The sequence below is a fragment of the Podarcis liolepis genome (assembly GCF_965112155.1).
Source record: "Podarcis liolepis genome assembly, chromosome: 8".
NCBI lineage: Eukaryota > Metazoa > Chordata > Lepidosauria > Squamata > Lacertidae > Podarcis > Podarcis liolepis.
In genome coordinates this window covers 1,322,542-1,350,490 of record NC_139560.1, presented here as the reverse complement: position 1 = coordinate 1,350,490, position 27,949 = coordinate 1,322,542, and the positions used below count along the sequence as shown (strand labels likewise).

The window sequence follows — 27,949 nt, the reverse complement described above, 5'->3', positions numbered from 1 at the left end:
AACCCCTCCCCTCCCAGCACTATAATCAGGAATCGCTTCAAGGAGTTCTGGCCCTGGACACTGAGCAACCCTGAGAACTGAGGGAATTTCTGTATCTGCTTCCTCTTAGAGCAGAAGTCACCAGCATCTCTAGTTGTGTGACTAGTTCCCTTTGTGATAGATTCTTAGCAAGCGGGACTTGCAGTTCCCACACATGGTCAGTTTGCTCTCTGGTTCTGTTTTCTAGCACGGGCAAAACCATGCACCCTCTTTGAGGGCCTGCTGAACAAATTGGAGAGACAAAAGAAGGCTGTTCAATGGATATTTATTGGAGAGTCAACATGGGTTCAACTAAATCTGTCCCCTCCCCCAGTGATTCCTAGCACTGATCACCCAGCTTTGTCCCATAGACCTCCACCTCACACAGCGTCAGGGTGGATGCATCTCCTGGGAGGTTCACACTGACATAGCGGCCCTTGAGCCAGTGGCAGTTGAGGCTACTGAAGGAGCCACGTCTGGTGTCCGTGATGTTCCCACAGCTGCAAAGAGAAAAGGGAGGTCAGACACATCTTTTTCCCGATGCCTCTGCACAGCACTGGGCTCACAAAACCATCCATGGTTGCACTGGAAGAGCCCTGAAGCCACCTAGGCCAGCATCTTGCATTTATGGTGGCCTACCCGGTGCCCCAATGGAAGTCCGCAAGTGGGACTTTAGAGCAGCAGGGCTCTCCATGTGGGAGTCCCAGAAACTAGTATACACCTCTGACAGTGGAGGGAGAACATACCCATCATGGCTAGGAGCCATGGATAGCCTTGTCCTCCAGGAATTTGTCTAATACTCTTTTGAAGCCATTGTGATGGCCTGGGACTCAGGCTCGGACTCGGAACCAGAGGAGACTCAGTCTGCACTGACTCCTTTGCCTCAGGCATCATCTGAACCGAGTCTGGGGCCTGATCCTGAAGAGTCCCAGTCTGCACAGGTTCCCCTGCAACAAGCACCAGCTGGGCCGAGTCAGGGGCCTGATCCTGCCCTGGCTCCAGATGCGGGGATGACCTCGTTGCCTCCAGCTGGGCCACCACTTACAGCTGCTCCACTACCGGTTGGGTCAGGGGAGGCTGAGGTGGCCTCTGGGTCTAGTAACCCACCGACGTCTCCCAAGTTGCAGAGACTGAGGTCTGAGAGAAGGAGAGACCTGAGTACTTGCAGGAGGAGTGCTCGCCTTCAGGCGAAACAGGGAGGTGAGTCGCCGGGGGATCAGGACCGGCCGCTACCCCAACAAAGATAAAAGGCTGTTGGACCCCGACCCAGGTTGCGGGAGCAACACTGGTGTATGCCAGATCCTGTTAGCCCCCTAAAAACTCTGATACCCCATAATTAAATACAATATACTCCCCCAGAGACTACCTTACACTGTATTTAAAACCAAAATCGCATTTGGGTAGAAACTGTTTCTCAGGCGGCTAGTCCTTGTTCTTTATAACCCTGGACTTTCTTCCAGAAGGCAGAAGCTGAAAGAGATCATTTCCGGGATGCGCACTATCCTGCCCTATCTCTGCAGCTTTCTTGTGACACCTGGAAGCATAGATTTGATCCAAGGGGGGAAGAGTGCACCCAATTATTCTCTCCGCAATCTTTACAACCCTGGACAGCATTGTTTTTCCCCTGACTATGCAGCTCCCAAACCACACACACAGACCATAAGTTAATACACTCTCCACAGTACAATGGTAAAATGCCATCAACAGGTCCTTTGAGAGATAGTTTTTCTGGAGGATTCTTCAAAGATGTGCAGGATCCACTTTTCTGCTACTCTCCCTTCTCCTCAATTATGAATGGGGGAGGAACTACAAGTGATCTTGAGGGATGCAGTTGCTGCAGAGCAGGTGGGGAAGGAAGAGGCAACTGGTACTTACAGGGGGTTGGACTTGCCATGGTCAGCCACGGAGTCTCCCACACGGATCTCGGCTCCCAGGAGTCTCTCGCTGCAGCAGTCCTCGCGGTTCTTCACCACCACAGTGGAGATGGCGTACTGCTCCCCCAGGTCCACATGCCACCATGGTTCTTTCTCAGTGCTGGTGTGGGTGCAGGAGCCATGGAAGAAGTTCCCGTCACAATTCCCGTCTATGGCTTTGCTTGCTGACGGAATAATTGGATGTGGGGTGATGGAGGACTGACAGGCTGGGCGGCCCCTGGCCAGGTTGCGAGCTGGAGAAACAGCGTGGTGGAAAGAAGATGGGGAAGAGAAAGAAGAACATGACGAGAGGAGCAGCATTCCGTGGGTTTACTGAGCTTGTAACTGCAGGGGAAAAAGAAATGAGATTTACAGAACTGTAGAGTTGTGTTGTTGTCTGGCAGAACTTGTTTTTGCAAAACCCATGCTGGGTCATGGTAATCACAGCATCCTTTTCTAAGTGCTCACAGACAGACTATGGAATTATCGTTCTAGGACCTTTCCTGGTCCATGGGGTCACGAAGAGTCGGACACGACTAAACAACTAAACAACAACAACAGGACCTTTCCTGGTATCGATGTCAAGCTCACTGGTCGGTAGTTACCTGGGTATTCCTGCCCCCCCCCCCTTTTGAAGATGGGGACAACATTTGCTCGCCTCCATTATCATTATAAAATAATATTTATTAAAAAGCTTTTCCAACAATTTAAACACTACAAAGAAACAAGGAAAAAACACCATACAATACAAAAACACTACATAACACTAACACATTAACCTAACAAAACATAACAAAAACAATTTAAAACACATCAAACAATTTCAAAATCTTATCTTTCATTCACTTGTTTCAACAACTTCCTCACACCTCCCTTTTAGTATTCCACTTCTATTAATTGTTTCAGCAATTCCTTTCCATCTTCCTCTGTTTTCTATCTTATAATTATCTTAACACATTCTAACCTTATTTTTCCCTTTAATCCTCTATTAATCTATTTATACTTAATTCCTTATAACATTTCTACTAAAGCCGTATAACTTCATTCCAACATTTTTCTAACATTCATCAATTTTACAGTATTTCTGTAAATAGTCTTTAAACTTTTTCCAGTCTTCTTCCACCGACTCTTCTCCCTGGTCTCGGATTCTGCTAGTCATTTCCGCCAGTTCCATATAGTCCATCAACTTCATCTGCCATTCTTCACGGGTGGGAAAATCTTGTGACTTCCAATACTTTGCGATAAGTATTCTTGCTGCTGTTGTTGCATACATAAAAAAAGTTCTATCCTTCTTTGGCACCAATTGGCTGACTATGCCCAGGAGAAAGGCCCCTGGTTTCTTCAGAAAGGTATATTTAAATACCTTTTTCATTTCATTATAAATCATCTCCCAGAATGTCTTAATCCTTGGGCATTGTAATTGGTTTAGGGGTTGCTCGTGCGTAAGTTGCCGCCACTCCTGGCTAGGTTACCTGGTTGAACCCTTTCTGACCGGACAGCCTCTAGCTCCGTGGCTGTCTCAGTCGCTGGCAGAATCCGTCAGTGGGCGTTTCTTGAACTTCTTCCAGCACAAAAGTTCTTTGACGCCTAGTCTCCGCCTAGTCTCCCTGCGCAGAAGCCTTCTGCACAAGGAGGGTGTGGGCAGCGGAGGACCCGTACTCTCTCCGCTGGTCTCCGGTGAGGAGTCTTGGAGCCTCCTCTCCGATTCCCCCATCTGCCCCCCTTCTCCATTGGTGTTATGCTGATTTCCTTCCCCAGCAAATGGGCTGCCCCTCTCCCTACTGGGACCCTCTCCGGCATCCCTCTGGAGCCTTCCCTCCGCCTCTAGCACCGATGGCAGTTCCCTGACAGGCATGTTCACCAAAGGTGAAAGAATGTACCTTCAGTCTCATTACATTTCCAACATTTATTATCGGGCAAAGCTTGACTGGTGTCATGTACCACCTATAAATCATTTTCATTAAATTTTCTCTTAGAGCATTACATGCCGTGAATTTCATACCTGTGGTCCATAACTGTTCCCAGTCAGCCATCATTATGTTATGTCCAACATCTTGTGCCCATTTAATCATAGCTGATTTCACCATTTCATCCTGAGTATTCCATTTGCTCGCCTCCAGTCTGCAAGGACCTCACCTCTTCTACCAGCTCCATCTGGTACACTGGCTGAGACCCTTCCTGCCCGCAGACTGTCTTGCCAGAGTGGTGCATGCTCTGGTTATCTCCTGCTTAGACTACTGTAATGCATTCTACGTTAGGTTACCTTTGAAGGTGACCAGGAAACTGCAATTAATCCAGAATGCAGCAGAGCTAGACTGGTGACTGGGAGCAGCTGCCGAGACCACATAACACCGGTCCTGAAAGACCTACATTTCCAAGCAACATTCAAAGTGTTGGTGCTGACCTTGAAAGCCCTAAACGGCCTCAGCCCAGTATACCTGAAGGAGCGTCTCCACCCCCATCGTTCTGCCCGGACACTGAGGTCCAGCGCCAAGGGCCTTCTGGCGGTTCCCTCGCTGCGAGAAGTGAGGTTACAGGGAACTAGGCAGAGTGCCTTCTTGGTGGTGGCGCCCACCCTGTGGAACGCCCTTCCATCTGATGTCAAGGAAATAGACAACTATCTGACTTTTAGAAGACATCTGAAGGCATGATGTGGAATTAGCAGGGGGTGTAATTGTTCTCCCATCATGGCTTGTCAGGTCAAAACTTTGGTTCCCTGTCAGATGCTGGTGATGGTTGCTTGTGAGTAACCAGGCAGGACCTGTCTTTTACAGGTTTTATTTGGTGCAAACTATTTACAGTGCATAACCCCAAAGTCCATGTCTGTCTCAGTCACTTGCAGATTTTGGGAGTGGCCCCTTCTGGCTTTTCCCCCAACATAAGAACGTGGACACCCCTTCATCCAGATTAGATCTCTATATGCTGAGAATCAGGCTCAATCAGTGAAGATAGCTTTGAGACTCTTTCAAATGAAAGTCCTCCCCCTTCTTTTGGTGGGCATCTCTTTAGGCTCCCGTAGGGACTTTTTGAAACTGGATTCTATCCAAACGCGATTCCTTAGAGCCATCCTTAGGATTCCCCCCTCGGTAGCGGGTGAGGTTATGAGATTAGAGGTTGGCTGGCAAGCGCTACGGTATGTGGCCTTGAAGACCAAGCTCTGGCTATGGCTCAAGCTTTGTTTTAAACCAGTGGGTATTGCCCCCTTGATATTGAGGGACGCTTTCCAATCATCGTGGGAAAGGGAGGTCACTAACGAGGTTCAATCCTGCGGATTGTCTCATCTTTACTTTGAGTCTATGTCGTACAATCAAGCTAGAGCTGTGATCTCCCGGAGACTGAGTGACAGTGCCAGACAAGAGGACATAGCCCAGGTAAAACCAGGGATGTTCCTTGTGGACCAGATTTATCGGACCATACCAGCCCCCTACCTTGCAGAAATCCACTATGTGGAATACCGCAGACTTCTTACAGCGGCTAGATTAAATGTCCTTGACTCTGCGATATTGTGGGGAAGGTACAGGGGAGTACCATACGCCCAGAGAACCTGTCATTGTGCCATGGGTGTGGTTGAGTCCACTGAACACATTCTCTTGACTTGCCCTTCTTATGCAGAGCTTAGACAAAATTTTATAGACCCACTCCTATGTCAATCTAGCTTCCTACCTGGAGAAAACCAGGTTTTACACTTGCTGAATAATGTCGCTAGAGCTATACCTTCCTTGGTGGCCAAATTTCTTTTTTTAGCTTTTAAGCGCCGCAAGACTATAATTGATTGTATTGATATGGGGCTATCTGTTTAGCCCATTTTAGTGTTGGCTAAGTTCTAAAATCTTCCTGGAGCTTTTAACTGTGTATTGACAAATGTACTTTTTTCTGACTGACGGTCGAATAAAAGGTTGATGATGGACACCCCTTCACCCGGCTACCCCCTTACCCCTCTGCTTCGCTGGCGGTGTGGCTTTCCCCACTGCCAGACGAGGATGCTTCTGAGAAGCGTTGGAGGCTCTCCCTCCTCCGTTCCAAAGGCAGTCCCCTGACATTCCGCCATCAGGCTTTGCAATGGATCATGGGAAAATGATGCCAATCACCACCCACTGGGTAAGATGATGCCCAGGATTTCATTGTCACAAAGCAGCTTAGAGGCCATTGGTTTGGGCAGAAATAAGAGGGCCCTATGGGGATAGGGGGCACCATTTGGCTTTGTCCACAAATCAGTCTCCCTTTCCCCAGGTCTTACCAGCACCTCGCAGGTCAGGCTTGCAGCTCTGGGCCTCTGCACATTCTGCCAGGAGCGCCAGGACCAGCGGCCAAATCCAGATGGGAAGCATCCTGCAAGGGAGAAGAAGAAGAAGAGTTTGGATTTGACATCCTGATTTATCACTACCCGAAGGAGTCTCAAAGCGGCTCACATTCTCCTTTCCCTTCCTCCCCCATAACAAACACTCTGTGAGGTGAGTGGGGCTGAGAGACTTCAGAGAAGTGTGACTGGCCCAAGGTCACCCAGCAGCTGCAGGTGGAGGAGCGGGGAAGCGAAGCCGGTTCACCAGATTACGAGTCAACCGCTCTTAACCACTACACCACACTGGAGAAGGACAGACGTCAGTGAGCAGGAAGCCTGTACTGGAGCCACGGGGGGGGGGGGTGTTTGGCTCCCCCTTAGCACCATCACAGGGTTTTGGTGACAGCCAAGAGTGATGAAGGGACATTCAGAATCAAGGGCCATGTTAGTCATAATATTCTCCAAAGCGCTAGAGATCCTTAACAGACTTTAAAAAATAAAAGTACAGCTTTAGATCTACCCAATAAGGATCAGGACCTTCTTTTTTGCAGAGGGGGTAGGGTAGGAAGTTCTAGACCTCAAAGATCACATCCAGTGGGTTTTCTCAACTTACCTTGCCTCTCTTTCTTGGGGTCTGCAGAAGCGTCTGTTGCTCTTGGTGGGACAGGAGACACAGGTTCTTCTCCCCAAACTGGAACTGAGACTTCCCTGCTTCCAGAGGAGTCCTGCACCTCCAGGTTTTATCCCCTTCCCAATGGACAGCGCTTGCCTGACGTGGCTCAACTTGGCCAATCAGAAAGATGGTGACACCAGGATCTAGGGATCAAGATCAAGTTTTGACATCCTTCATCTGAGCAGGTTCTGAGTGGGCTTGTGTGGTTTCTGACTCTCTCCCAAGAGGAAATAACTGGCACCTCCTTGGCAGCAGATGATTTTAGAAGAAGACATCCTCATTCCATTTATCCCATTTAGAGGTCAGATGGGTGCCAAACTTGAGTACTGATACTGGCAGGTCCCAACCACATCAGCTAAGCTCCAAAATGAACACTTTTTGGTCGGCCTTGTGGAAGGAGAATGAGTTATTTTGAACTTCTACCACGCCATGGCTCACCTTAATTTTCTCAGGGCAGCTGTGTCAGCATCACAAACACCAGCCTTGGATCCATCACTACCTTATACTGGAAATGGCTCTAGGGCTGCTCTAAGAGACTCCACATCCCTCAACAGGCAGAGTTCTTGACCTTGGGCGAGGTGGAATCTATTGCACAAAGTCAGAAGTCTTATGTTAGAGATCAGCTATCTGTATAAGCTTCATTAATATGTAACCCTGAAATTTTGGATTCCCTCCAAACTGACGCCAATGTTTTGTGCCTGTTTTGTGTCATTTTGTACCCCAAACCTGTATTTTGCACCTCCCACAAACTGAGCAATTGATATTCCATAGGTATCTGCCCCAAACCCAACATTGTCCGGTTCACTGCAAACTGGTGCCAAACTTTTGCAATAATTTCAAATCCTTCCGCACCACAAACCCCACTCCCAAAATGATACTAATCCCTAGTTCATGCCACTGTTAACTGCACTCAAAATCCTACATTGTGCGACTGGCTCCAAGCAGTGCCCAATTTCTGCATTTGTTTTGCACTGTTTTGGAGAACAAACTGCATGTTTTGCATTGCCGCTTAAAAAGCACAGTAAGTGATACATCAAACCTGGGAACTATATCTGTCCAGAGGTCTTAGAGCAGCGCAAGTGGTTCTGCCACACAGGGTGCTAACCGGGGGGGGGGGGAGGTGCAGAGCTCCCACCTCTTTCCCAGAGGGGCCAGGTAAGTGTTGCCATTTGCATTTTCAACTTGAATCTGACATCTCACCATGAATAAATAATTGGATGAGAGTTTGCACAGATGCCAAAAAAGAAAGAGAGGAGCTTGTTTATATTTGTCTGCTGTAAAATCTGCTTTTATTAATCGAAACTCAATGCAATTAAACACAAGCAGATGTATATATAACTATGAAGCAGGCTCTGGCTGGCAATTGCTTATGACATCACAAAAACTGTTTCTAAATTCCCACAGGTAGGTAGCCATGTTGGTCTGACGCAGCTGAAATAAATAAAAAATTGTCCAGTAGCACCTTAGTTCTGGGTATAAGCTCCCCCCCCATTTTATTTATTTATTAGCGTTCTTATGTTACATATGCACACATTGTCATATTATAAAAAATTCTGTAATGTAATATGACAATGTTAATTTCAATGTAAATAATAACGTTAATTTCCAACATGTATACGAAGTATAAATGTATACAAACTTTATATACAAAGTTTATATACCTAAAGAAAGAAAAAGGAAAAAAGGAAAAAACAAAAACAAAAAGCTATTCCAAAATCATATATGTACCAACACTACGGACTTCCTGTCAATCCCTTGTATATTCCTTTTTTACAAATGAATGTTCTCTTATTATTGTATATTTCTTTACATTTTATCTAATACATTCCCATATCAGTCTGTACCCTTAATCTTATTTCTCAACTCAATTTCTCTCCAACGTCAATCGAATGCTGGCATAGATAGTGAACCTTTACTGTATTTTGGAACATATATCTATCCCAGGGTGGTATGAATTCAAAACAGCTCATTCTCCCTCCTAAAGGTTAGGAACCACTGCAGATGTGGTTAGGAACTGCTAGTATCAGTACTCAGTTTGGCACCGTCTGTTCTCTAAATGGGATAAATGGAATGAGGATAACTTCTTATAAAATCATCTCCTGCCAAAGAGGTGCCCTTTATTTCCTCTTGGGAGAGAGTCAGAAACCACAGAAGCCCACTCAGATGAGAAATGTCAAGAGCTGATCTTGATTCTCTACATCCTAGTGTCAACATCTTCCCAATTGGCTGGGTTCTTCTAAGCCAGGCAAGAGCTGCCCTTTGCAAAGGGGATAAAACCTGGAGGTGCAGGACTCCTCTGGAAGCAGGGAGGTCCCAGATTTGGGAGGAGAATCTGTGGTTGCAACCCACCAAGAAAGGCAGCAGACACTGCTGCTGATCCCAAGAAAGAGAGCCAAGGTAAGCTGAGAAAAACCATGGGATGTGATCTCTGAAGCCTAGAACCCCCCCCCCCCCAGATCTGGAATTAGAATACCTGAAACTATATTTTTAATTTTCAAAACTCTATTAAAAGTTCATTAGGGATCTCCATCAGTTTAAAGAAGGGCATTCTCACGGCTGCATGGCCTTTCATCAATCCGGGTTTATTATTATTATTATTATTATTATTATTATTATTATTATTATTATTATTCATTTTTCTGTTTTCCCATCATACATTGTTTCTGTACAGACTTCCCAGCACAGCATTCCATGGAATTCATAATATACCTAATTTTGCTGCATATCTGTTAATTTATCCCCTTCTGATCCATCGTTGTGGATTATAGAATTACCCCTACTTGTAGATTGATTTTACTATCGTATTTTCCCACTCACTCATTATCTGTTTTTCGTCCCTGATCCTTATTTTGGCTGCCATGTTCTGCAAATTCCGTCAATTCCTGCAGCCCAATAGATAGACTTTCCTCCATCTGAACATGATTCCCCCCCCCCCCTTGTCCAGCCTGGTCTCCCACTTGCGGCCATCTCCCTCCCTTGCAGGATGCTGCTCACCTGGACTTGCCTGCTGGCTCTGATGTTCCTGGCAGGGCATGGGGAGGCCCAGAGCTGCAGGCCTGGCCTGCAAGGCATTGGTAAGACCTGGGGGAAGGGAGGGGGGAAAGGGTGGCCAGTCTGGGAGCAAAGCCAAGTGGTTTTTCCAAGTGCACTCTTCTCCCCCCCCCTTTTTTTTATATATATATTTTTTTATTAGTTTTTTAACATATCATTTTCAACAGTAATTAAACATACTTTTACATTTTATTCAATTGACTTCCATCAATCCTGTCTGAAAATTTTCCAATCTAATCTCTTAGTATTATCTTCCCCATTACATTTCAAACTCATAACCAATATCTCTATCTTTTCTTACTTTGTAACACTCCGTATAGTCCTCCTTACAAAACTTCTTGCAGTCCTACTAGCGTAATTTGTTGGTTACAGTTGCTCTTCAAATAATTCATATACTTCTTCCAATCTTCTGTAAATCTCTGGTCCCGCAGGTTTTGAATCCTTCCCGTCATTTTGTCCATTTCTGCATAGTCCATTAATTTCGTCTGCCATTCTTCTTTCATCAGAATTTCTTCTTGTTTCCATTTCTGGGCTAACAATACTCTTGCTGCAGTTGTTGCATAGACACAATTTAACATCTTGCCTATTAATGTCCTGACCTATAATACCAAGTAAAAATGCTTCTGGTTTTTTAAAAAATGTATATTTCAACATCTTTTTCATCTCATTATATATCATTTCCCAGAAGTTCTTTACTTTTTTACATTCCCACCACATATGATAAAATGTTCCTTCTTTTTCTGGTTTTTCCAAGTGCATTCTTATTCCTCCCCAAACCAGTGGCCAAAAAGCTTTGTGACAGTGAAAACAAAGGCGCCATCTTATTCAGTGGATAGGGGTGTTGCATTTCCCCATAATCCATTGCAAAGCCTGAAGGGTGAACCAAACCCTGGACACATGCAATTTCTGGACCAATTGCAAGGGAAGCCCCACATGAATCACAGTGGCCAAGCTGTCCCTGTCCAAGAAAGGACACAGTTGGCGTATCAGCCTAAGGGGATAATGAGTGCTTAGAATCATATAACTGTAGAGTTGGAGGGGCAGGAACCTCAGCTAAAGCATCCATGGCAGATGACCATCCAACCTCTGCTTGAAAACCTCCAAGGAAGGAGAGTCCACAACCTCTCGAGGGAGACCGTATCACTGATTCTCCTCTCACCACAGAGGTCATCTGAGGCTCCAGTGAAAAAGATGGATCTAGGAGTATAGCATCTAGATCAAGGGAAGTAATAGTGCCACTGTATTCTGCTCTGGTCAGACCTCACCTGGAATACTGTGTCCAGTTCTGGGCACCACAATTCAAGAAGGACACTGACAAACTGGAACGTGTCCAGAGGAGGGCAACCAAAATGGTCAAAGGCCTGGAAACGATGCCTTATGAGGAACAGCTAAGGGAGCTGGGCATGTTTAGCCTGGAGAAGAGGAGGTTAAGGGGTGATATGATAGCCATGTTCAAATATATAAAAGGATGTCACATAGAGGAGGGAGAAAGGTTGTTTTCTGCTGCTCCAGAGAAGCGGACACGGAGCAATGGATCCAAACTACAAGAAAGAAGATTCCACCTAAACATTAGGAAGAACTTCCTGACAGTAAGAGCTGTTCGACAGTGGAATTTGCTGCCAATGAGTGTGGTGGAGTCTCCTACTTTGGAGGTCTTTAAGCAGAGGCTTGACAACCATATGTCAGGAGTGCTCTGATGGCGTTTCCTGCTTGGCAGGGGGTTGGACTCGATGGCCCTTGTGGTCTCTTCCAACTCTAGGGTTCTATGATTCCATGATTCTAGGAGCTCCAAAAGAACTCCACATCTCATTCTTCAGAGAGTTCACAACCCCATTCAGAGCTGGTAAAGTCCCCAACTTCTGGACCTGAGAACTGCTCACCGGGGAAGTGATTATTGTCCCTGAGCCAAGGGAAAGAGTGGATGAGGGCCCAGCAGAGTCACAATACCCCCCCCCCCGTGCCCTTTGACACAAGTGTAATAACCATAGTGGGCAGCCCACATCCCCACAATTTTCTGGAGTGTGACTGAAGTCAGGGAGCAGCTTGAGTCTGTCGTGCATCAAGATGAGAAGAACAGGAGGGAGGGAATGTGAAATTGATTATTGATTAGTTAAGTGGGTGTTGTGTTGTGTTTCTGCAAACCACTTGGAGGTTTTATTACAGTCAAATGCAATTTTGTAAAACAAACAAACAGAATGAGATTCATTCTCAATTTATTGTTGCTGCTGTTAACCTACTGATAATATGAAAGAAACATAGAAGCATCTGGGTAGCCACTGGGTGAACATGGGCCCCTCTGGCCAGATCCAGCGGCTGCAGGTCTCTTCTTAACTTGATATTTCTCTTCCCATCGTCTTTCCACCATGCTGTGACTCCAGTCCGCAACTTGGCCAGCGGCCGCCCAGCCTGCCAGTCCTCCATCATCTCCCATCCACTTGTTCCATCAGCAAGCAAAGCCGTAGACGGGAATTGTGACGGGGACTTCGCTCATGCCTCCTGCACCCTCACCAAGTTTGAGAAAGAGCCATGGTGGCATGTAGACTTGGGGGAGCAGTATGCCATCACCGCCGTGCTGCTAAAAGTCTGTCTGCACTGCTGGTGCGAGAGCCTCCAGGGAGTCGAGATCCATGTGGGAAATTCCATTGCTGACCATGGCAAGTCGAACCCCCTGTAAGTTCCCGTTGCCTCTCCCCTCCCCACTCGTCCTTCAGCCAAGGCATCCCAGGAGACGCTCTCAAGATGCCTGCAGATTCGTTAACTTGTAGCTCCTTTGTTCTATTCCCAATCAGGGTGGGGGGAGCAGGGGGAAGTGGATCCAGCCCATATTTCAAGACCTGCTTCTGTGTGGCATGGCAAGGGATAATTCCTACTCCTGGGTGGAACGGCCTCTCTGACTTCTCCACTTGGATGCTTCACTGGTATCTCAAATTCAATAAGTCCAAGACTGAACTTCTCATCTTTCATCCCCTCCCTCTTCTTTCCCTCTCCCTCTTCCCTGACACTCCTGCCTTCTTCATCAAGCATGAAGCTATGACTTTCTCTTTGACTGTTCTCCATCCTTTCTCCTGCACCACATTTTTAGTTTGTTGTGAGATGATGTCTCTTCTCTTATAAACTCATGACAAAAGATTTTCCACAATCTGTTGACTTCCTACTTTGAGTCCTGCAACCTCCTCCTCTCTGGTCTCCCCCAATGGTGGCCTTCCCACTTTCCTCTTGGCCCTGTAGATGTTGTTGAACTACAACTCCCATCATCCCTGAGTATTGATCATGTTGGCTGATGGGACTACTATCAAGAGGACTGCAGGTTAGCTACCTTAACATACAGTAGTTGGGTCTGTGGGCTTGTCATCAAGCAGCGCTTGCCTTAACATTTGGGGTAAACCATGCATGGGTCATATGACATCAAGCATCAAATTTAAGAATTATGTTCAGATCAGGGTTAATTAAGAGAAGCACTAAGCACAACAGCACCAAGATCAGAGATAGGCTTATATCCAGTCTGAGCACTGTGGTTTTTAGCACTAAGATTGGAGACTAGCCTCTGCCTGCTCTTTGACAGTCAGCTTTCAAGAACCAAGTAGCTTTTCCTCTTATGCCCAATCTTAGCGCTGTGGGACCACAGCTCTAAGATTGGAGATAAGACTTCACCCAGCCTTTAAGAGGCAGCAAGCAGAGGCTTATCTCTGATCTTAGCATGGAAGCCTCACAGCACTAACATCAGAGAGAAGCAGATGTCTACTCCTACAGATCATTTTGGGACAACCACATCCATATATCAATCACGTCATGTCAGATGATACTGGGTGCAAAAGTCTGTTGTCTCCAGTAGTGCTATATTTCAGTTGTGGTGCCTGTGGCTTAAAATAATAGCAGTTCATTCACTCATCTCCAGTCTAAGTGTCCCAGTACTAAGATCAGAGACAAGCTCACATCCAGTCTCAGTGATATGGTGCTTTGTGCTATTACTGGCGCCAAGGGAGGCTGTTTTGCTGGCTGACTTTAAAAGGCTGGTGCTTAACAGATCAGAGAGATGTCCCTGCCTGCTCTTTGGTATGAACATGACACGTCTCCATTCTGACAGCTGTGGCCTCACAGCACTAAGATCTGTGCTAGTTCTCCGCCTGCTCTTAAAAGGCGGCAGACAGAAGCTTTTAGCTGACATTTGCACTGCAAATTGAGGTATGGAAGTCCCGCCCCCCCCACAGGAAATAGTGAGTTCCACCAACATGGATGGTTTCAAATGAGGATTGGACCAGTTCGTGGAGGATACTCTCCGTGAGTTCTGTCCCTACTTGCCTGGTCCAGTCTAGATAGTATGAGTCCCTGACACCTGCGCTATTGGGTTCCTTGCAGCATTGTCACATGCAGTGGACACTCGGGTTGCGAACGTGATCCGTGCAGGATGCACATTCGCAACCTGCAGCATTTGCAACCTGCATCTGCGTGTCTGCACATGCGCAGGTTGTGATTTGGTCTTCTGCGCATGCACAACACGCAATTTAGCACTTCCGCGCCTGCACAGCCTCCGAAACCCAGAGGCAACCCGTTCTGGTACTTCCAGGTTTCAGCGGTCCGCAACCCAAAAAAACACAACCTGAAGTGTCTGTGACCCGAGGTATGACTGTACGTGTGCAGACAGAGTTATTTTGAATGGCTTCCACCCCGGCTGACTTCCTTTTTCTCTCTGCAGCTGTGGAAACATCACAGACCCTACACGTGGTTCCATCAGTACCATCTTCTGCCAACAGCTCAAGGGCCGCTACGTAAGCGTGCATCTCCCTGGACGCAAAGCTGCCCTGACTCTGTGTGAGCTGGAGGTCTATGGGACAAAGTCGGGTGCTAAGTGTTAGGAATCGCCAGCCACGTGCTTTTGGGAGAGGGCAGAGCAGATTGTATCGCCCACTCTCCAATAAAAATACTTTGAGTAGGCTCTGTCTCTCCCGTTTGTTCATCAGGCCTTCTGATCCAAGAGGGTCTGTGATTTTGCCTGTGCCAGAGAGCAGGCTGAACGGCCCCTTCTGGAGCTGCGAGTCCTGTCTGCATATCAAATTCTGCTCTACGAGGATGAAGATGCGGAAATTCCCTCTGCGAGCAACATTATGAAGTGGCTGCACCCCACCGTTGTCGTTCATTGGGGTGAGGTAGATAGGGTTGCCATAGGATTGGTTTTCCCCAGACATGTCTGGGATTCCAAGGACGAAATGACCACCCAGGGGGAAATTTTCTCCCCCCCCTTTTTTTTGAATTTGCATTTTATTTATTTGTTAACATTCTTATATCATATCAGTAAACGTTGTCATATTACATTACAGCATTACAGGACTTACTATAATTTCCAACCTGTTTACAAAAATTATATACAAATTTTATATATCGTATTTTTCGCACCATAGGATGCACGGGACAATAGGACGTACTTTGTTTTAGAGGGGGGAGAACAAGGGAAAAAAATTCTCCCCCTCTCTGCCCAGCGCCCCTTCAGTGAAGCGGCAGGAGGCGCTGCACAGAGAGGGGGAGAACTTTCCCCCTCTTGTTTTCCCGCTCTAAAACAAGGTGCCGTTTAAGGTGCGTTCAGGCGGCTACCTTGGAAGCCTGGAGAGCAAGAGGGGTCGGTGTGCACTGACCCCTCTCGCTCTCCAGGCTTCAGGTTCCTTTCGACCTGCTCTTTGGGGCTGGCGGGGGGAAGCCCACCACCAGCCCCAAAGAGCAGGTTAGGGAGCAGCGGAAAGGCGCAGCAGAGAGGCTCCTGCCATAGCCGCGTGTCACCTCTCCAGCTGGGAGAGGGTCGCGGGGTTATGGCTTCTTTAGCCCAGCACGCGCTCTCCCAGCTGGGGAGGTGACGCGCGGCTATAGAGGCTCCTAAATTTGACCGCCCCCACCCCATTTCATGGTCTCGCAGGTCCCCAGCCCAAATCAAACACGCAGGGGGTTACGGTATCCGTCTGAAAAGCCTCTCGAGACGCCCCAGTCGGTGGATGAGGGCCACGCAGGAGATGAACCGACATATTGCTAAGATCAAGCTCAGAAAAAGGGGTCGAGAGATCCTTGAGAGGCAAGCAGGAGACACCTGCAGCAGTCTCTGAGGCCAAGTATTTCTTTTCAGTCCTAGAAACAAGCTCCTGTTTCTCACACGCAGAGAGCGATTCCTGGTTTCCCCCTCCCCGCCAAAAACCAGCCTTCATCTGTTCCAATAGCTGAATTTGAAAACTCTTGTTAAACAATCCGGGACCACAAAAAGCGCTGCAAGTTGTTTTTTTCTAAAACCAAGCGGTATATAAATGTTATGAAACAAAGAAACCAACAAGTCCTAGGAGATCTAACCACGAATCACTCAGTAGATCCTGATCTACCCCCTGCTGCCCCCAACACACCACTTCCCCCCTCCCATCGTCAGGACAACTTTACGCCATCCCTTGACCTGGTGCCAGGAGGGTCTCAACCTGGTCCTCCTCACAGGGTTGTGGTGGAGAGGACGACCACGTCGAGATCCTTGGAAGACATGCATGTAACAAATAAATACAATACAGCGAAAAGGAAAAAGAGTCTAGAAATATTTTTGGAATTCAACATTCTGAGGACCTAACTGCACATGACATTAAGTGTGTGGTGTTGTGAGTGGTTTGGGTTTGTTTTTTTTTAAAAAAAACAGTTGATATGGGGAGGGAGTTTTACAGTAGGACCACAATGTTGGGAGAAGAGAAGTTTCATCTTTTGCACCACAGTTGTGGAAGGATACAGAGAATGTAGGGAACGCCAGGCAGCCCTAGCCAGAACCAAGAGGACCATATAATTATAATTATAATGATTATACTTATACAGTAATTATTTTTGTTTATACCTCACCCATCTGACTGGGTTTCCTCAGCCACTCTGGGCAGCTACCAACAAAATATTAAATATGCAATAATCTGTTAAACATGCAATAATCTGTTAAACATTAAAAGCTCCCCTAAACAGGGCTACAGGTTGTGGAAGAAAGGGGTTAAGTTCACTGCATCCACTGTATTAAAATAAAATATTATGAAAATGATGTATAGATGGTACTTAACCCCTGTAAAGTTAGCAAAGATTTATCAGACAGATGATAATTTATGTTGGAAATGCAAAGAAAAAGAAGGTACCTTTTATCATATGTGGTGGACGTGTCCCAAGGTGGAAGACTTCTGGGAAAAGATTTATAATGAGTTGAAGAAAATGTTGAAAAATACATTTATTAAAAAACCAGGAGCTTTTCTACTTGGAATAATAGGTCTGGAATTGCCCAAAAAGGATGTTAGATTGTTTTTGTATGCCACTACTCTTTCATGCAGAGATTTACTGACCTTTGGGTCCTGAATCTGGGTCAGGAGGGGATTGGAGTTGTGGGGGCCTTTAGATCTGGGGGAGCCTGGAAACATGATTTGAGATATTGTATGGACATTGGTTTTAGCTGTGGAGAGTTGGTTGGTCTGTCGAGAGGGAATGGGGGCATGGTTGGGTCGGGGGCCCCCCAAGATCTGCGCTTCAGCACCCTCAGCATCAAAGAATATGAAGGAAAACTGCAGAAGGGACTTGGAAAAGATTTAAGAGCCTCGGACAGAAGATCTCCAGGTTGATGAACTATATGGAATGGACGGAAATGACTGGCAGAATCCGAGACCAGGGAGAAGAGATGGTGGTAAAAGATTGGGAAAGTTTGAAGTTTATATATAGAGATATTGTAAATTTAATGAGTGTTAGAAAATTGTTGGAATGAAATTTTATGGCTTTAGCAGAAATGTTATAAGGAGTTAGGTATAAATAAGTATTTCAGTATTAATGGAAAATAAGGTAGAAAATATGTTAAGATATTCATAATGATAAAAATAGAGAAAGATGGAAAGGAATTGCTGAAACAAGTAATAGAAGTGGAATACAAAAAGGGAGGTGAGAGGAGGTCGATGAAAGAAGGAGACAAATTGAAATTGCAGAGTTTTGAGAAACTAAAAGACAGAGTGCGAGATTGGCTTCATTATTACCAGATAAGAGAGGTATACAATTTGGATTAAAAAATTGGCTTCCAGGTGGAAAAATCAAAGTTGGAAACAGAACTGTTAGAACCCAAAACTAAGATTTTGTCAAAGATGTATAACTTGCTGTTGAAATGGAATACTCAGGATGAAACGGTGAGATCTGCTATGATTAAATGGGCACAAGATGTTGGACATAACATTATGTTTGCTGACTGGGAACAGTTGTGGACCACCGGGATGAAATTTACGGCATGTAATGCCTTAAGAGAGAATATTATGAAAATGATTTATAGGTGGTACATGACCCCAGTCAAGCTTGCAAAAATCTATCATTTGCCCGATAATAAATGTTGGAAATGTAAAGAAACTGAAGGTACATTCTTTCACCTTTGGTAGACGTGCCCAAAGATTAAGGCTTTCTGGGAAATGATCTATAATGAAATGAAAAAGGTATTTAAATATACCTTTCTGAAGAAACCAGAGGCCTTTCTCCTGGGCATTGTCGGCCAATTGGTGCCAAAGAAGGACAACAACAGCAGCAAGAATATTGATTGCAAAGTATTGGAAGACACAAGATTTACCCACACTGGAAGAATGGCAGATGAAGGTGATGGACTACATGGAATTGGCAGAAATGACTGGAAGAATCCAAGATCAGGGAGAAGAGGTGGTGGAAGAAGACTGGAAGAAATTTAAAGACTACCTGCAGAAATACTGTAAAATTAATGAATGTTGAAGCGATGTTGGACTGAAAATAAGCGGTATTGGTAAAAAGATGAACAAGAATATGTAAATGTGGATTGACAATGGTTGGAAATATATAGTTATAATAGGTTAAGATAATAAGTAAAGATAAATGATAGAGGGTAAGGATTTGATGAACTAACTATGTGAATTGGAATACGGAAAGGGTGTGTGTGAGGAGGTCAGGAAATAGGTAAATGAAATATAAGACATGAAAATATTGATTTTTTTTTAACTTTCTTCTTTACTTTTTATGTATTTTGTCTTCGTATTTTTGTATGTTTTGTCTTTTATCATTGTTATGTTTTTTTATTTTCTATCTATAATTTTGTAACTCTCTATTGTCTGAAAAAGTTTAATAAATATTATTTTTTTAAAAAGAGAGAGAGAGGAGGTCGATGAAATAAGGGAATGAAAGATAGAGTAATGAAATGGTATGATATATGTTTTTAAATTGTTGTTGTTTTGCTTTGTTTAGTTTAGTGTGTTAAGGTTGTGTTTTGTATTGTTTATTGTATTGTATTGTTTTTTCTTTCTCTTTTTTCCATTTTTTTTCTTCTCTGCTCTATTTTGTCTTTTTCTTTCACCTATTTTCTTCTTTCTTCTTTTTTTGTAAGTTTTAAAAGCAACAAAGATTATTTTAAAAAGGGGGGATAGGGATTAGCGGTTAGAGGGGTTGGGGTTAGGGGTTAGGGGTTAAGGGTTAGGGTTTAAGGATTAGGGTTAGGGTCAGGGTTAGGCATCTGGTCGGCCACTGTGAGAAGAGGATGCTGGACGAGATGAGCCCCTGGTCTGCTCTCACCGTCTCTTCGCAGAAACCACAGGAGGGGAGAGATGCTCCTTCGCTCAGTTTTGGTCAACTCACCACTGTGTGCTAACCACACCTGCCACTTAGCTATGCTGCAGTTTCTCTTTGATGGTAGCGTGACATCCAAGTGTGGAACAGGTGAGTGATGCCCACAGCAACCTGGCAGGCACAAAAGTGGGCACTGACAGAGAAACGCAAACAAGACGTACCCTGGCTGCATTTGGTTCATATTATTTACCTTTAATGGTTGGGGTTTTTTACAGGGCATTATTGACAACTGGAAAAGGCACTTCAGGTGTGGTGTGGTGGGAGGAAATGAACGAATTCCTAAGCCCCACAAATAACCCAGGGACGGTGGACCGGCCACGGCTGAAAAATGTTGCTGAACCCTGATCTAGATCAATGGGTATGCTGAAAAATGTTGCTGAACCCTGATCTAGATCAATGGGTATGGCAAACCTGTTGACAACTGTTAACGACTGCAATTAGTCCTACAGGAAAAAGCAAGGGATAGTTTGCAGATGACCAAAAATAGCTTTAGCATGTGTAATGAGACAAGAATCCAATTTTCTCCATAATTTTGGCCCATGTGCTCATGAAGAGTCGGACACGACTAAATGACTAAAGAACAACAATAAGTTGTAATTCAACAACTTCTCTTTCAAATCTGTTTCTGAAATTCTTTTGCAATAATACAGCTGCTTTGAGATCTTGTATTGACTGTCCGGGGAGATGGAAGTGTTCTCCTACTGATTCCTGGTGTCAGATTTATGTCCATTTATGTGCGCTGTGGGTTAAACCATTGTGCCGCTTGGGCTTGCTGATCGAAAGGTCGGCGGTTTGAATGCCCGTGACGGGGTGAGCTCCCATTGTTCAGTCCCAGCTCCTGTCAACCTAGCAGTTCAAAAGCACAAAGTGCAAGTAAGTAAATAGGTACCACTACGGCGGGAAGATAAATGGTGTTTCCATGGGCTGCTCTGGTTCCAACAGAAGCAATTTAGTCATGTTGGCCACGTGACCCGGAAAAACTTTCTGCAGAAGCGGACAAACACCAGCTCCCTCGGCCTTTAAAGCGATATGAGCACCGCAACCCCAGAGTCGTTCGTGACTGAACTTAAATGTCAGGGGTCCCTTTACCTTTATGCTTTGGTGTAGGTAGGGTTTGACCTGTTTATCCAATATAGAGAGCTGAAGGGGACTGCTGGCATTTGATGGCATACACAATGTTAGAAGGCCTGAGATGGTATGTTTGATGTCGTTTGGTCCAGTGATGGTGTTATCTAGGTGTATGTGGCAGCCAAGTTGGCATCTGGGTTTATTGCAGGCTCTGGTACCAGTGTGCATGTCAAGCCTTGTTGCTTAACATGGGTGAGGAGTTGTTTAAGATTGGGTGGCTGTCTGTAGGCAATGAAAGGTCTTCCTCCCAGAGCTTGAGAAAGAGAACTGTCATTGTCCAGGAGAGGTTGTAGATCTCTGATGATGCATTGAACTGTTTTAGCTGTATGAGATTACTAGTGGTGTTCTGTTATTTTCTCTTTTGGGTCTGTCTTGCAGCAAGTTATCAGTCTGGTTTTGTTGATCTGTTGTTTAACTTCATCAGGTGGATATTTTAGTACAGATCTAGCGTGGTATTGCGTCCATCAGGAGGGGTCCATGTGGAGTCTCTTTTTTTGTAACATTTTTCGATGGCAGTTTGTGGTCAATGTTCTGTTCATTGATTGCCATCATGATTTTTATTTTAATTCATTTTTGTATAAGCAGCTGTTAACTTTTTTGTTTCTCCCATTGAGGAGCTTGTTTTGAAGCTGAAAAGCAGGTTGTAAAACAGTTCAAAAGAAGAAAAACCTCAGCTGTGAAAACACCCAAGGTTGACACTGACATAACTGGCTTTTAAGTTGATCTAGCAGAGAAGATGAAATATTTGCCTCTCCCTCCAGCTCAAGAACTGGAAGAGAGCTGGCAGCCCAGGTCAGGCAGGAAGGCCGAGCGGGAGGGCAAGCGCCAGGCTCGCCAAACTCGCTTTTTCCTTCAAGCCAACTGTTTAGTTCTGGGGAGGAAACGTTCCATTCCCCCGCTCCTTTCCCTCTTCCCACGCGCTCTTTTTCCCTCGCCTCCATCCGGGAGCAGGGAAAACGACGGCCGCCGGCCGCGCTCCCCTGACCTTCCACACTCGTCCTGGAGAGTCTGGCAAAAAGTTCTGGCCGATCCCTCAGCCCATGGGCTCCTTCCTCCTCACTGCTTCTCCTTTGGAGCTGTCTGGGTAGCAGAACTAAATGCCCCCCCCCCGCTGGGCGGATTTTTGCACCCCGGCACTGTGGGATGTAAACACAGGAGCAGTCAATGACAACATTCCTAGAGTGTACATGTTAGAACATGGGGAGGGATGTCTGTCCAGCAAGCAGGTAAACTTCCTGGGGACGGACTTCCTCCGCATGTGACCAGAGGTGGGTGTGGCCTCACCTGTGCAGGTAAATGATAAAAGCACAGGGCAGGCAGCCATCTCTCTCTCTCTGCCATTTTTCTTCAATGAGGAAACATCTAAGGATGCTCTCTTGGCTCCCAGCCAAGAGAGGAGATAAGGACTATCTTGCTACAAGATAGATTCTAAATGTATGTAACCTTTTTAAGCTGTCTGCCTTCTGGGATCATATTGTGAACAGAACGTGAGTAAACTCTTTTATACTTTTATAAAGACTGTGTTGTGTCTTGTATTTTAAGAGGGAGCAAAGGGAAAATTACCAGAGTAATTATTATAGAGGTTCTAGTGAACCTGTGCACACGTTACCGTTGCGAACTTAAAGGGGAATGTCTATAAACTCTGCTGATATTTTGGGAACTTGTTAGCACAAGTTGGATAAGGATATAATCCCACAATATATCCTCTCCTGCACCCCAGAACATTCCCACAGGCACCGCTTATGCTAAAGAGGGCCCTGCGTCCAGGCCCCCGGGGTCCCTCTCTCTCCTTCCCGCCCGCCTCCAATTTGAGCGCAAGAAGACTCGAGAGATCAGGGCGAGTCAAGAGCAGGTTTATTGGGGTGTTTGGGGGTCGCGGGGCGGCGTCGAGGAGGCTCCTCTGTGGCGGGCGCGGGCTTCGTGGGGCCTAACGGTCCCTGGAGACCAGCATGACACCGATGCGGTACAGGAACATGTCCAATTCCTCGATGACGTTGCGGGTCGTGAGGAGCCCTGGGTGGTTGGCGGCGGTGGACACCAGGTTGCAGTGGCTCAGCGGCTGTGGGAGAGGCAGAGGGGGAGCGTTAGATGCAAACGAAAGCTCATACCAAGAACAAACTTAGTTGGTCTCCGAGGTGCTACTCCCAAGGTGCGGGAGGCAGTGGAAGACAGGAGTGCCTGGCGTGCTCTGGTCCAGGGGGTCACGAAGAGGCGGACACGACTATAACGACTAAACAACAACAACAAAGGTGCTACTGGACTCTTTTTTAATTTTTTATTTCTTTTGCAGAGGTACTGCGTCAGACCACCACAGCTACCTACCTGACGCTGAAAACGAGTAACAGGCCCCGCTCTCAAAGCGTCCGCGGTCTTTCAAGAGCCTTTCGACAAAGCACCTCACCAACTACTCCCGAGTAAACTTAGCAGTGAAGGAATAAGAGGAGTTGTTTTCCCTGCGGTTCCTGCATCGCAGGGGGTTGGAACAGATGACATCTGAGGTCCCTTCCAACTCTTCAATTCCATGATTCTAAGAGCAGAGAGGTCCTCTTCCGGATCAGGAGTTGGCTAAGTTTCAGGAAGCAGGGAGAAATGGACCCGGCCGCCAATGGAGAGATGTAGAAAGTGGAGTCCCCCAAGGATCGGGACCTGTGCTTTCTAAACGACCCTAGAGTTATAGAAGAGCGGCGAAGTGGCCACGTTTGCTGGAGGCACTAAACTGGTTAGGGTCATTGTAACCAACGGGTTACAATGGAGCTCTACAGAAAGACCTCTCCAAACGGAGCGAATGGGCGGCAGAATGACAATTCATTGTGGACAAGTGTCTACAATACACGAGGGCGAAAAGTCTTAATGTCGCCTATGTTTATGGAGTCTGAACTGGCAGAGACTGGCAGCATCGCGGCTTTGTGGCCCTAGCAGAGATACGGATGAAGATGCGCCCTGCGTGCGCGGCAGTTGTGGAAAAGGCAACCTCCGCGCTAAGGATCATTAGGAAAGGAATTGACAATAAAGTAGCTGCCCATCTCATAATGCCATTATTCAAATCTACGGGGCGACCTCAGGATATTGTAGAGCTGGAAAAGGTTCAGGAAAGGGCCACAAAATGATCAAGGCGCCGGAGCGACGGCCCTGTGGGGGAAAGTTGCGTGTTTGAGGCTGGTTTAGAGAAAAGGCGAATAAAACGAGACTTGGGGGAAGTTTAGATTGTTAAGCACGGCCTGGAGAAAGTGGAAAGAGGAAAGTTTTATTCCTGCTTCTCGCTGCCACAGGAAGCAGGCGATGGGCGCCAGCCTGGACGGCTTGACAAAAAGATCGTATAAAATCATCGAGGAGGAGGAGGAGGAGGTCTATCGAGGGCTATCAGCCACGGCTCTGCCCTCCACAGTCAGAGGCAGCCATGCTTCTGAATACGTTACGGGAAACCACAGGACAGGAGAGTGTCGCTCGGATCCTGCCTGCTGGTTTCCTACGGGCATCCGGTTGGCCACTGTTGCCTTTCTGATGTTCTGACATCCGTCTTTCCTCGCCGACGCCCCCAAGGACAGCTGCCTTCTCTCTCCGTTCCTCGACGCGCCGGACTCCATCCTCTCTCTCCCTCCCCAGACGCTGAACTCGGCGGCTCCCTGGCAAGGAGGCTCCAGGGGGCTGCCTGGGCGAGGCTCGCTAGCCTCTTTGGCGCGGCCCATGGAAGCCGTCCAGCGGCGCCCACCCCCGTCACCGTTGCTGGGATGCCGGCGGCGCCCCCCATGCAAGACCAGGGGAGGCTTACAGCTGCCCCCCCACATTCCTCTCTACCCCCAAACAGGCACTCCAGAGTCCTTGAACTGCGCTCTGCCTGGGCCGCCACATGCCTACTCCTGGTAGTCCTCACAACCCGCTTGCGGAGTAGCTCAGTGTTCCCTAAATATATAGCTACCTCTGGTTACGTACTTAAGTCGTTCTGGAGGTCCGTTCTTAACCTGAAACTGTTCTTAACGTGAAGCACCACTATAGCTAATGGGGCCTCCCGTCGCCGTCGCGCGATTTCTGTTCTCATCCTGAAGCAAAGTTCTTAACCCGAGATACTATTTCTGGGTTAGCGGAGTCTGTAACCTAAAGCGTATGTAACCCGAGGTACCACTGTATTATTTTCGCAATAATTCCTCTTGGTACGGCCGCTTTTTTACGGATCTTCTCAATAGGCTCGCTTAAAATTACATTACAAAAACTTCATTCATACATTCATTCATTCTGATTTGGGGAGGTCATTATTGGGTTGTTTCAATTTTGATTATATACATTGAGGTTTTTATGCTGATCATTTCTGTGAACCGCCCTGAGACCTCTGGGTATAGGGCGGCATATAAATTCAATACATAATCATTATCCTTATTTTGCGTCCCCGCGGCTCGGTACCCTGCGCTGCTCTCCTTCGGTGTTTTGCGCCTAAGCGCCAGAGGAGGGTTGCATAACGCCATTAAAGATGACACGTGTGTGTGGGTCCCTGGGACGTGAGACCTTGGCCCCGTCAAAGCACAAGAGCCGGAGACAGGCGCACCCCGCAACTCCCCGCCCCACAAGCGTCAGCCCCAAAGGCTTTCCAGGGAAGGGTCGTTTGTGCGGACGGGTCCATGCGGAGCCAAGGCGGGAGTGCCTCTGAGCAGTAGGGCGGGTGCACGTGAGCATGTGCAGAGTGCTCTGGAGCAGCTCTGGCGAGAAGGACGGGCGGCCCTCTCGCCCACCGAAGGAGTCATGCTGCTCCATGTCAAGGGCTCGGCGGGGGCAGGAGGGGCGCTGCAGGGCGTCTGTCCTTCCCCACTTGGGGTGCCCCTCGAGGGCGGAGTCCTGGGCCCACGGCTGGGAGGGCGGGCGCCCCCATGCCGAGGCAGCGGCGAAGAGGCCCGCCTCCGTCCCGGGACAGGGCTGGGCTTCGGGGGCCCGTCTGAGCAGGCGGCGGTCGCCCCGGCGCCCTTTCTTAGCTCTTTCCTTATTTGATTCGTATTTTGAGAGAAAACTTTTAGTAGGCAGCGGCCGGGCTCTTCCGGGCACGATCAATTTGTTGTGTTCACTTTGAAAGCATCCGATAATACTCCCCCCCCCCCCAATAAAAGGATGCTTATTCCCAGGTGCATCAGGGCAGCAAATAGCAGCTTTAAAAAGGTGGAAATGTTAGAGGACTGGAAGCCAGTGGCACGTGCACGCGCCTAGGCAGAAACTGGAAAGGAGAGAGAGAGAGAGAGAGAGAGAGAGAGAGAGAGAGAGAGAGAGAGAGAGAGAGAGACGGAGGTGAGGTTGGGGGCGTCGTTCGGGGGAGGAGGCTCAAGGGAAGACCCAAGGCGCGCCCTCCTGGCCCTCCTCCGCCCCGTCGGCGCGCTTGCCTTGAAGTTCAAGGGGTCCACGCGGAGGTTGGAGGCGTGCAGATCGCTGGGATCCATGCGGGTGTTGTCCATGTTCATGATGGCGCTGTCGTTGGAGCCGGGGATAGGGTCGAAGGGCTGGAAGGACCGGTAGATCTTGAACTCCATGTAGACCTGGAAAAGCCTGCGGGGAGGGAAGGGGGCCGTCAGGAAAAGGGACCGGACGGGAGGAACCAGACTGGGCTTCTCTCCCTTGGCCGCCCCGTCCAGCCTACCTGTCCAGCGCTTCGCCGCCCTTATCGTCGCTCGAGGGGACCCCGAACTGAATCACTATGCGCTCTCTAGCAGTCAACACCACGTTGGCAGCAGGCGAGGGTCGACCTGCTCGATGGGTGGCGGGAGGTGGCGAAGCTGGGAGCCCTGCAGAGGCCGCCGCTTTTATAGCGGCCCGCGCTGCCCTCCTCCGCCCGCCCCCGCTTATCTTCTCGCCCCGGGGCTGCCGGAGAGGTCGGCTGCGCGGCGGAGAGGCCAAAGCCACCGATGGCGCAAGGAGCCAAAGAAGCCACCGACGGCGCAAGAAGCCAAAGCCACCTCAGCGAGGGCGGACAGAGCTCAGCTCCTGCCTTGGCGGCCGAAAGAGCCGGTACTGCGGGGGAGAGCCGAGTTAGAGGAACAGAGCAGCATCAGAAGAGACGGCAGGATCCGTGCAGCCTCGTGTTTTCACGTTGTCACCCAGGTGCCTCTGGCAGAAAACACGCACGCGGGATCCGAGAGCAAGAGCGTCTTCCTCCATCAGCCGCTGCCATCCAGAAGCATTTATGCCTCCACCGTTAGCCCTCTCTTCCCCCGCCATCCTACGTGGACCGAGGGAGCCTTCTGCTGGAGCACGCGGCAAGTGGGAAGACGACACGGGACTGCCAAAGTTCAGACGACCAAAGAACCCGGGTGGACGCCCCGACTCTTTTCGCCACGCGGGAGAGGCCGGAGGCTTCTAAATCCGACCGCCCCCACCCCATTTCATGGCCTCGCAGGTCCCCACCCCAAATCAAACACGCAGGGGGTGTACGGTATCCGTCTGAAAAGCCCCTCGAGACGCCCCGGTCGGTGGATGAGGGCCACGCAGGAGACGGACTGGCGTCAGGCTGATGCGTAAAGCGCATATTGCTAAGATCAGCCAGGCAGGGAAAGGTGTGTTGTTGCTTTTTACTTTAGATCAAGCTCAGAAAAAGGGGTCGAGAGATCCTTGAGAGGCAAGCAGGAGACACCTGCAGCAGTCTCTGAGGCCAAGTATTTCTTTTCAGTCCTAGAAACAAGCTCCTGTTTCTCACACGCAGAGAGCTATTCCTGGTTTCCCCCTCCCCGCCAAAAACCAGCCTTCATTTGTTCCAATAGCTTAATTTGAAAGCTCTTGTTAAACAATCCGGGACCACAAAAAGCGCTGCAAGTTGTTTTCTTCAAAAACCAAGCGATATATAAATGTTATGAAACAAAGAAACCAACAAGTCCTAGGAGATCTACCACGAATCACTCAGTAGATCCTGATCTACCCCCTGCTCCCCCCCCCAACACACCACTCCCCCCCTCCCATCGTTGGGGCAACTTTACACCATCCCTTGACCTGGGGCCAGGAGGGTCTCAACCTAGCCCTCCTCACAGGGTTGTGGTGGGGAGGAGGACGACCACGTCGAGATCCTTGGAAGACATGCATGTAATACATAAATACAATACAGCGAAAAGGAAAAAGAGTCTAGAAATATTTTTGGAATTCAACATTCTGAGGACCTAACTGCACATGACATTAAGTGTGTGGTGGTGTGAGTGGTTTGGGGTATTTTTTTTTTAAAAAAAGTTGATATGGGGAGGGAGTTTTACAGTAGGACCACAATGTTGGGAGAAGGGAAGTTTCATATTTTGCACCACAGTTGTGGAAGGATACAGAGAATGTAGGGAACGCCAG

General features: G+C 47.6%; 3 protein-coding genes across 3 annotated transcripts in view; 1 reads left to right on the top strand and 2 right to left on the bottom strand.

The window, feature by feature from the left end:
- Window positions 1-288: 288 nt before the first annotated feature.
- Window positions 289-6,948, bottom strand: LOC310713201 (fucolectin-like). The gene is made up of 4 exons (XM_083517073.1): window positions 6,824-6,948; window positions 6,169-6,260; window positions 1,894-2,185; window positions 289-518 (listed from the first exon to the last, which is right to left on the bottom strand). The coding sequence occupies exons 2-4, from the start codon at window positions 6,257-6,259 to the stop codon at window positions 359-361; spliced, it is 543 nt and encodes a 180-aa protein (XP_083373199.1). The 5' UTR covers window position 6,260; window positions 6,824-6,948; the 3' UTR covers window positions 289-358.
- A 2,312-nt stretch (window positions 6,949-9,260) lies between these two features.
- LOC310713199 (fucolectin-like) overlaps window positions 9,261-27,949 on the top strand; it is a 42,027-nt gene continuing 23,338 nt past the window's right edge. The window contains exon 1 of the mRNA XM_083517071.1: window positions 9,261-9,280. The gene's annotated coding sequence lies outside the window, so the exon portion shown is untranslated. The remainder of the gene's footprint in view (window positions 9,281-27,949) is intronic.
- LOC310713698 (uncharacterized protein) lies at window positions 22,584-26,845 on the bottom strand (the record flags this gene model as incomplete). Its single annotated transcript, XM_083518127.1, has 5 exons — window positions 22,584-22,715; window positions 26,014-26,176; window positions 26,268-26,504; window positions 26,584-26,638; window positions 26,725-26,845. The coding sequence occupies 5 exons, from the start codon at window positions 26,843-26,845 to the stop codon at window positions 22,584-22,586; spliced, it is 708 nt and encodes a 235-aa protein (XP_083374253.1).